Source organism: Podarcis melisellensis, assembly GCF_964234715.1.
Source record: "Podarcis melisellensis genome assembly, chromosome: 10".
NCBI classification, from domain to species: Eukaryota; Metazoa; Chordata; class Lepidosauria; order Squamata; family Lacertidae; genus Podarcis; species Podarcis melisellensis.
Window position 1 is genome coordinate 39,287,882 of NC_138542.1, and position 10,116 is coordinate 39,297,997.

The following is a 10,116-nucleotide window of genomic DNA, read 5'->3' on the forward strand; positions in this document are numbered from 1 at the left end:
TTTTCTAATCCCACTAAGGGAGAAGGAAGAAGCTCTGGAAACAAAATGCAGACCAGCTAAAACAATCTGTATATCGGGTACAAGCATATGGTATGGGGAAGATGAACAGCTTTATTGCAGACTAAGAAAAAAAGGAGATAGAAGAAAAATAATTCAGCGTTTTCTTCACTTAGCTTGAGCCTAGTTCATAAATGCACCTTTGTCACAACAAAGGCTAGCATCAAAGGATGATTTGCATTTGTGAGCAAGCCACCTAAGATCTTCTGGCGCTTACCTGTCCCTCACAGCCTTGTTGCACCTGTTCTAAACATCTTGAAAATTGCCAACAAGGTGATTGTACTTTCAAATACACATCACAGCCCAGAAAGGGTGAAACATTCATGGCAACAGAAACTATGGGTGAAATTCAGACATACATCCTAATGGTGTGTGGGGGGGTATTAAAAAGATGATTTACATTGCTTTGCCTTCAATAGCATGTTTATCTGCATGTACATCCCCCTCCCAGAGGTGTAGGAAAGGGAGTGTGGTGGGTGCGGTCTGCCACAGGTGTCATGACTGGGGGGGGGGGCAAAATGGCAGTCGAGTGGGAGCGCGCCCACCCCGGGCATATGCTCCGCCGCTGACCCCTGCCCCAGTAAAAATGGATGTGGATGCCTACTCTGCCGTGTTTCTGAAAGCACATCCCATTGAAAGTAATGCAGTGCAAATAAATGACCCATATTCAGACATGCGCTTCCAGTTTCTGATCCAGCAAGTTCGATGTGTAGAGAAGCACTTGGGTGCATTGATCATCTCCACTTTTAAAGTTAACAAAGTCAGCTAGCTGCACCACACTTCTGCAAAGGACAAAGTGCTGAACGATGGCAACGCTTACCAAGAAACAAATCAGTCTCAATTCTCAAATAGCCAAAAATAGTTATTTATTAATAATTTATGATCTCAACATTCTTAGAATAAAATCCCAACTTTTACACTGGCAAATCAGAGACACTCCCTTATGGACAATTGTGTGCAAGACCTTCTTGCATATTACACAGGTACACATGCTCACACCCACACACACTTCCAGTTTTATACAAAAATAAATGCAAGATATTGCATTTGAGGTGAAGCTCCCTGAAGAGTTTGTACAGAGGTAATGCACTGTTTAGCACAAAATCGTTTTGTTTTGAATTTGATAATTTACAGAAAAAAGAATCTTCTGTTCTGAAGACGTAGCTCTCTTCCAAAAGAAAAATGCAAACTAGGCTATTTACAAAAGGTAAGGCCAAACTAAGTCATGAGACCCTATGTTGATGGCACACCCCTGCAAAAGAAAATTATATATATATAATCACCACAAAAGATACTTTATCCATTCACAAAATGCGAGTAAACAAACCCCAAAGCATAGACACAGATTCCCTAAACAAGGAAGCAAGTTTGCCTCATTTCAACAGTAAAATCAAGCATGCTGCAAAATTGTATCCTTTGCATACAAAAGGAAGAATGGAGAGAGAAAGAACGCCCCTTGAGTTGACCTCTGGTACCTATCATTTTACTGATGTTGCTTATCGATTCAGGATTTAAAACTTTTTAACATCAACCAAGCCAAGCATTACAAAGTTCTTGGCAAACAAAAATTCCAAACACATTTGAGCTTAAACCTCTTCTTTGGCTCCTCTAAATCAAAATTGGGGGGGGGGGCACACAATTAGTCTTCACTGAAGACAACACAATATATTACAAATGCATTGAATACATTTTCCCCAGTCTTACATGTGCTCATATAGTGTCCATTCTTCCTCCCCCTATCTGTGTTTGGAAGTCCTCAGTTCCAAGTCACTGTATAGGTGGCGGTTTGAGCATTGAGCAAAAATGCGTGGCCTACCTAGAGGCAAGGTCTGAAGAGTTTATGGTGGTTGTTTCCCCCCCCCCGGGAGAACTCGGCTGGTTCCCTCCCTTTGCAATAGCAGATTCCATACTTTGTTAACCTTTTTATTTTTAAGCGCACAGGCCGGCTACTGCTCAAGAGCAGCATCCACAAAAGAGAGCTGGATTCCTTTGCTGCCGTCAAAGAGAAGCATCGTGGAGGAATGATCACACAACCCAAGGCTGGAAGAACTGGGACGTGGCTGGCGCTCACGTGGACTGCAGGGAGTCCACCTGGAAGACGTTTTGGTTGGAAGGGGTGGTGAAATAGAGCTGCTGGCTGGGGACGCGGTTGTCACAGGGGCAGTTCAGCCCCAGAGTCCTCTCAAAGTCCAACAGCTGGCCCATGAAGTTGAAGTTGGGGGAGATGTTGGATTTCTTCATCTTGACAATGTCGTAGGCGTCGTTCATGGACAAGTTGAGCTTCTGCATCAGGTAGGCGACCGTCACGGTGACCGAGCGGCTGATCCCTGCCAGGCAATGCACAAGCACGCCACAATTCTTCCCACGAGCTTCATCTGTGGAGGAAACAAGACAAAGACAAGAACCGTGAGATCTCTCTTCTTCTCCCAGCCTAAAGGTCACGCCACTAGATGAGACCAAACGTGATAGAGAGCTTTGTGAACTCCTCATAGAATTTGCATTGCCGTCCTTCCTACTCCCAACCTCCAGGCTCGCTTTGCATAGTGTTTTCAAAGCCTTGCTTTATTTGCTCTCCCAATAAAATTTCTATTTTGACTGGGCCAAAGTCAAAATGCAAGAGTTCTAGGCTAGAGGTCTTCTGAACTCAGGTCTCGAACCTACACCAGCTTTGAATGCACCAGGAACAACATGAAAGCAAGTTACACCTTCAACAGAATTTTGTGGTACAGCCTTTGTTGAAGTGTACCAGGCAGCCTACAGGGTGAGACCGACTGTTTGGATGCTCAAGAACTAAAACATACTCCCTGGACACCGGAGACTCAGCTAGGAGCAGCATAAATGGTTCTAGCCTAATTTGATGTGCAAAAGGGAATATTTTTGGCTTACTAGGGAATATTCCAGAGGGTAAACCTACACCTGTAATCTGAAGTAGACTACAAGAGGAACTGCAGTGTGCAAATCTGCTGACCACACAGTTTGGTTATAGGCTGGTTCTGACCATATTCCAACCATGTTATTCTGCAGTTGGGGGTCAGAGGCAGAAAAAGCAGATGTGGTCCCCCCCCCCTTCCTGCCTATGTGTTGTAACATGAGCAGCAATAAACAACAACATGCTGTCATTCGCAGAAGCAGCTTATGGTGGGTATGTGGTTGATGATCTGTGGTTTTAGAAGATTCCATCAACATTGGAAGGGCGTGTTTTGAACTATAGAAATGTGAAGTGTTTTATGTGACTTTTCTGCTCTCTTTTACGGCATAATGCGTTTGTGTTGACGTTGTTAAATGTAAATCGCTTGGAGACCTTCTCAGGTAAGTGAGTAATACTAAATAATACTTCATAAGTTCTAATACTAATAGGTCACCAAAAAAATTTGGTGTACATTCGCCCTGGCATATAAATAGGGAAAACTTACAATGCCACCTTTTTTTTTTAATAGAGACAAGCAGATTGCAAAGGTCTATTAAATTATTCTCCAACTGTTGTGCAGTGCAGCTGAACAATGGAGGTATTCAGCTGTTTTAAAAGGAAGAGAGAAGTCACAGGGGACAGCCCATTAGGAGAAACAGGATGTCAACATTGCCAGAAAATGGGTTCCTTTGTAATAGGAAATGCATTATAATGCATGGAGATTAGTTTCTTTGTGGCTTCCAGCCTACAGTTTCTTCTTGCTGGGCTCAGATTACCTACATTCTGCTCTATTACCAGTATCACTCAATCAGATTACAGCACAGTATTCACTGGCAGATAACACAATGACCCTCCCCAAAGAGGGGGTGGGGAGCATAACTGAACTAATTCACAAAGAGAAGGGGAAGGAGTCTAAATGTACTCATCAGCACTTCTCAAATATTTTAGAGCAATACCTGCTTCTGAGAAAACAGTGGTTTTTATGGAACCCTCTAGATTAAATTCAACAGGGCATGCTTCCACATGAGTAGGTACAGAAATGAAAGCTTGGAGGCTCTAGGGGGTATACTTCTGAGGAGATGTACATAGGATTGCACTGTTTGCGGGAGCATAAAGGAATTGAGGAATCAGGTCAGGCAGAGTTAAAGAAATATATATTGTGTTTTTTAAAATTACTTGCTTTCTTTTAAAATACAGTTTTCCTGGACAAAATTCAAATATGCTGGCATGGAAATTATGACTTTAAAATACAGGTATCTAAAAGATCAATTTCTTCTTCTTACAAGCTTTAACAATAACTAAACGCTGGCAGAAGTATCTTGCTATTTCTTAGATCCCCAAAGGCTGAAAATTACATTAAAATAAATAAATATTAAACAAGCCATACTGTTAATAATTTGCAGCATAATCCTGTACAGTTCTACTCAAAGGCAAGTCCCACTGAATTTAACAGGGATGACTCCCAGGCAGGTGCATTGAGGATTGCAGGCATAATTATGCTACCACAAGACACACCCAAGACTCACTTTGCAATTATTATAAACTAAATCTCACCTATAAAAGAGATGGCCTCAGGGAAAAACTGAGACAAGTTTTGGCTCCAGTGGTCAGAGATGGGGATCTGCTTGTATTTAAACTCGCCAGCATTCTCAAAGAGATTAGGAAGGTTGGGGGTGACATTCAAGATGTATTTAATGCCAAACTCTTCTAGAACGTCCAAGTTGGTGGAATCCTTGGCACAGCCCAGGTAGAGGTAGGGCAAGATCTCCACCGGGAAGGAAGGCTGGTTATTGGACAAGGGGCTGCCGTCAGAGTCGGTGGCACTGTTAGGGTCTCGGTCAATGTCCGATTCAATGTCCGAAGAGGAGTCGGAGCTGATTCGGAGGCCACCCAAGCCCAGGACTGGCAGAGGGGGAGAACTGCTGCTACATGAACTGTCCAAGTTAGTTTCGCAATGCAGGGCATACTCTGCCTGGAACTTGCTGAAACCACCTGGGAAGAAAAGGAAAAAAGAAAGGAAATAATTTGGATGAGAGATCAAGGTTTTCCAAACCACCACCACCCCACACACCACTGGGAGTCAGTTCTATAGCTGTAAGATGCAGAACCAGAAAGCCACACAACATACAGTTTGTGAAGAGACATAGCTCTGTAGTGGTGTAATGGGTCCAATTGACTTTTGCCTGAAGCCAGACAGTGAAGGCAGCCCTGACCAATGGCCCTGCTCATCAGAAGGCAGCTAGCTTCTGCTGTTTCAGACCATTAGAAATAAAACTGGGAGCTAGGGAGGTTGAAAAAAAAGAAGGGGATTCCCCTCTATCACGGCTGTCAGATTAAGGATTAAAAAAATAGTAGTGGCAGATGCTGCTCCTGTGGAGTTCAGTAGAGGAAGGGGGATTAGGAAATGAATGGACAGTCCTGAGAATGACAGAATGGAGATGCTGCAAAATGCAAAGGAGCCATCGCTTATTCCGCCATGGAAAGCAGAATTCTGTTGCCCACCAATAAATACACTGGATCCTTTTACATGCACAGGAAGGAACATTAGGCAAAGTGAAACAGCCCAGATTCAGACCACAAATTTCAGAGTAATGTTAAAGGGCAGGCAGTTGCCAGCATTTCTGTAATGACACTTTTAAAGGTTTTTTTGCCTAATCGGTGTAAAATGCATATTCCACCCATCATAAAAGAAATGAGCTATAATGAGGAACCACTGAACAGCCCTAAACTGAAGAGGACAGCACAGAAGGGGTTATAGCTCTTCCCCCACTCCACTTCCTATCCCAAGATTTTGCAAGAGCCTTTGCTCTTCCAAAGAAAGGAAGGGAGGAAGCAATCGGGTTATCAAAACCATCCCTTCAGGGCATGTCTCCTTTGAAGCGGCTGCCTTTTAAGTCCAGGCAATATAAACCAGGCCTTTTTACTGCACCACCGTATCACCCCTAGTCTCCCTATACGTAACACTTTGACCTAGTAACGCCAGACTCATCCCCGGGGTTTTGCCTAGTTTGACTGGAGGGAGGCGGAGCAAGCAGAAGATTTAGAGCCGCCGGCAGATTTCGGAGTGACTTTGCGATAGATCAGCAAGGATTTAAAACGAAAAGGCTCAGCTGAGCTGGGAGGGGGGCAGGCGGGAATGGAAAGGGTGTGTGAGCGAACTGTCCATGAGTGAATATCGGTCTGAAAGGATTGTGAACTCAATTCAGGTGCTAAACACCTCCCGAGAGATGGACCCAGTTCCTTCTGCTAACCCACCCCCGCAAACCCGAGTCGCTCTTTCACACGAGTTTTTTTGCTAGGAAAAAGATCTAACAGCCTTCAGGAGTTGGGATTTTCAAAGTTTGTCCCTCGGATATATTGCCCCATGTTAAACAACTTAGGCAAAGGGGTTTGTGTGTGCCCTGCCCTATGGCTTTCCCTGGCAGGTTTTAAAAGCAGTGAGATTTGCCCAGCATGGGGGTTGGGGGTGTTTTCCTCCTCTGGGATTTCTTTCTCCTTCCTTCCTTCCTTCTCCCCCAATCAGGGGCCATCTGGCAGCGCTCCGCTGCGTACAATAGGGGGCGAGGATGTCTTGCGCCCAGACGCAGGGGGCTGGCGTCTAGACACTCCCCTGGCGGCTGGAGGGGAAGGGGGCGGTTCCGAAGGCGCCGGGGGGCCGGGGATGGAGGAAGGGGGGGAGGAAGGAAGGAAGGCAGGACTGGATTCCGGGGAACCCGCTCCCGCTCCGCTTAACCCCTCACCTTCCAGGAAGAAGGCCTTGCAGCCGTCGTCTTTGAGGCGCTTGAGGAGCAGCCCCAGGACGGAGTCGCCGGCCGTGTTCTCGTTCCAGTCGCTGCTGCTCTCGTCGTAGAGGACGACGGTGTCGGTGCCGCAGCGGCGGGCGAACTTCTCGCGCTCCTCCTCGCCGCTGGCGAAGAGGGCGCGCAGGGGCAGGTTGCCCTTCTGCAGGCGCCGCAGCATGATGCCCGGCAGCGCCACGCTGATGGCCGACTCGATGTGCGACGACTCGTACAGCTCCTGCGGGCGGCAGTCCATCAGCAGCAGGCGCTCGGTGCCCAGCTCCAGCTGCTCGTTGAGCCACGCCACCGTCTTGCACAGCGCCATGTCCGACACCACGAAAGGAGGAGCGGCGGGTCGGAGCGTATCTAGCATCGGGGAAGGCGGGCGGCGGCGGGGGGCTGCGGAAAACGCCCCTCTCCAAAGGGCCACGCGGACCACCGGGGCAGAGGGCACGGGCGCAGCCGGGGCGAAGGCAGCCGCAACTCGGGAACTCCCCGGGCGAGCTCCCGGCCTCCGTTAGCAGTGGAGAGAAGGGACGGAGCAGGAACCCCCCTTCCTCTCCTTTTTGTCAATGAATCCTCGAATGAATCTCCCTAACCGCCTCTGCTTTTTTGCTTCCCCCGAATAAAAATCCAATTAAATGTGCTCAGATGCCTTTCTTCCGTGCAGCAAAAGGAAATGCATTTAAATAACTCGTTAGAGAGAAGAGACAGACCCTATCTCGCTACCGGTGTTATTGCTTTGCCTGCTTCTCACATCTTGCTTCACGGCCCCCCTTCTCCTCCTCTTTCTTCCTAAGTCCTCGAGATGCGATCAATGTCCCTTTTAATCAGCCCTGCACGCTCTGCTGCTGCTGCTGCTGCTGCTACCGCTGCTCTGCTCTCCTCGCTTCGCCCCTTCCACCCCGCGCCAGGCAGTTCCTCAATGGATACAAACATGGAACGTCTCAATGGATACATTCTCTCGGCCAGCCAATCAGCGCTCGCGGAAGGGGCTGTTTCCGTGGAGACGGGCCGGCTGGAACAGGTTGTGTTGATGAATTGTTAATGAGTTTGTCATTCACAAAAACGGAAAGGAATTTCCGCTCCGGATAAGCCGAGTGCAAACAAGCAGCAACAGCAGCTCAGCGGGAGGAAGGAGGGAAAGGAAGGCGTGGGGGGAGAAGAGAGGGAGGAGGAGGAGGTGGAGAGCTAAGAGGGGAAGACACACAGCCGCTAGAGCTGCGCGTCTGCGGCTCGAGTTTCCTTCTGTTGCAGCTCACGCAGAGCAGCCCAGCGATTACACAACAAATGGTCCAATTAGAGGAGGAACAAAAGGCAGCCTCTCCTCTTCGGTGTTTTCGCTGCACAAGCGCGCTCGTTAAGGGCACTTCGCAGCCGCGCTTTTCCTCCTTCGGGCTCCCTTCGCAGCCAGGCGAGGGAACTTTTGGGACACCCCGCGTTGCTTTTGCAGAGCTGATAAGATGCAAGTGCCTTTTGCAAGCATTAGGGGACCCCCCCCCGTCCCTTCCCCTTGCCTTGGATTTTTTTCCCCCGTGGGCGAAACGGGAATAATGACTGACCCACGCGTGCACGCTTTATTTTCCGCCCTCTACAAACACGTGCGCTGATAGTAACCATAATACATGCGGGCACACAAGTCCTCCAAGTCAGGAGACTGGAATTGAGAAAAGGAAGCGGGGGGGGGGGCCGATCACGCCAGTGAGTGACCTCAAAAAGTCAGCTACGAGAAAGCGCGCCGCCGGCTTGCTGCGAGAGCCTCAGGTTTTATTCTCCCCTCCGGGCAAGCCGAGTTAATTGTGGAAGAAGGAGCCGGCTTTTCATTAGAGCGGAGCGTGGGCCGGAGTTAATGGGTAGCGGAGCGGACAGAGCCGCTTGGCATTTGCAAGGGTGGCTGCTGGCGCTCGGTAATTGTGACCCATTGTTCCCACAGCCTGAAATCCAGGCCGGGAGAGCGGCTCTTCCTCCCCCTTCGGCCCGGGCGCTTTTCTTGCTATTAACCCTTCCTGCGCTTCCAAAAGGAATATTTCCCACGCATTAAACCCATTTCCCCGCGGAAGTGCTGCGTCTGCCACCGCTTCCTCGAGGGGGCCTTGGGGGAGTCCTGGTCGGAGTCCGATCCCCCCCCACGCGTGTTTACTCGGAAGGAAGCCCCGCTGGCTATTCAGACGGGGCCAGCTTCCCAGAGGGTTCGCCTGCTCGAAAAAGAGGAGCAAGGGCGAATTCGTTGCGAGGGAGGCGAAAGGCCAGCAAACCACCCCTTAAGTTCGAGTAGGCACCTGACGAAGTGGTGCTTTAGCTCCGCGGAAGCTCCAGCCACCATAAGCTCATCGGTTAGTCTTTAAGCACACGGGGCTCTCTGCTCTTGGCTTTGCTACACGTCCTAAGGGCTGCTACACAGAGTCGTTATTGCGGGGTTGGCTACGTTAGCCCCTGCCAAGGACGCACCAGGTCCAGGCTGGGCGCAAAAAATCCGCCTCTCCGCAACGATCTAGCTCCTTTCTAAGGGCGCAAGTACATCCCTGCTGCTGCTGCTGCTGCAATGCATGTCAAAGATACAAGGGTGACAGGGCTACTCTCCGCCATCAAGCTTAATGCAAGCATTTGCTGGGCTACCCTGGGAAGAGGTTTTCTGCTTTTTCTCTACTGTCCCACAGTGATAAGGCTTTCTTAGAGAGTTGAGATTTTGCTAGGTATTACAAATGGAGGGAGCTGACCAGAGTGGCTGGGGCAATCCAGTAAGATGGGCACCATATATTATATTATTATTTATTTCATTGCATCAGTGTGGTCTGCTAGGAAAAATGCCCTTGGGTAGCCAAGTTAGGTGCATCTGGGTGTTGTTGGCCTGCGGTGGGACACAAACATCGCTATATGGATTTGGCTTCTAAACTGCTGTTGTGATTATGATGGTGGTGATTCATTTGTAAAATGAAGTGAGAGATTCCTGCAGTTCCCTGACAAGAAAGGCCTAGAACATGGGTAGGCAAACTAAGGCACGGGGGCCAGATCTGGCCCAATTGCCTTCTAAATCCAGCCCACGGACGGTCCGGGAATCAGTGTTTTTTTACATGAGTAGAATGTGTCCTTTTATGTAAAATGCATCTCTGGGTTATTTGTGGGGCATAGGAATTGGTTCATTTCCCCCTCAAAAAATATAGTCCGGCCCCCCACAAGGACTGAGGGACAGGGCCCCCCGCTGAAAAAGTTTGCTGACCGCTGGCCTAGAAGATGGATCATTTCTTTATTTGGGCTGGCTTTTAAGTCATTCCCAGGCAGAAACATAACAGCACTACAAGATAAAGCAACTTAAGATTTCTTGCTACACATGCACACCCTTGTGCTTTCCCACTCTGTCCGCTTTCCTTCCTC

The 10,116-nt window shown here is 48.6% G+C and overlaps 1 protein-coding gene across 1 annotated transcript; it reads right to left on the bottom strand.

Annotated features, from left to right (window-relative positions):
• Nucleotides 1-906: 906 nt before the first annotated feature.
• Nucleotides 907-7,657, bottom strand: DUSP6 (dual specificity phosphatase 6). Its single transcript, XM_081926601.1, has 3 exons — nt 6,706-7,657; nt 4,520-4,957; nt 907-2,432 (listed from the first exon to the last, which is right to left on the bottom strand). Exons 1-3 carry the CDS (start codon nt 7,115-7,117, stop codon nt 2,125-2,127), a joined length of 1,158 nt encoding a protein of 385 aa, XP_081782727.1. The 5' UTR covers nt 7,118-7,657; the 3' UTR covers nt 907-2,124.
• Nucleotides 7,658-10,116: the final 2,459 nt, after the last annotated feature.

Bases quoted from the DNA above. Each gene is read 5' to 3' on its own strand.
- DUSP6 (XM_081926601.1), bottom strand. From the start codon at position 7,117: ATGCTAGATACGCTCCGACCCGCCGCTCCTCCTTTCGTGGTGTCGGAC. The intron at 4,958-6,705 runs GTGAGGGGTTAA...TTTTCTTCCCAG, and splicing joins CAAGGCCTTCTTCCTGGAAG to GTGGTTTCAGCAAGTTCCAG. The intron at 2,433-4,519 runs GTGAGATTTAGT...TTTCCTCCACAG, and splicing joins TGAGGCCATCTCTTTTATAG to ATGAAGCTCGTGGGAAGAAT.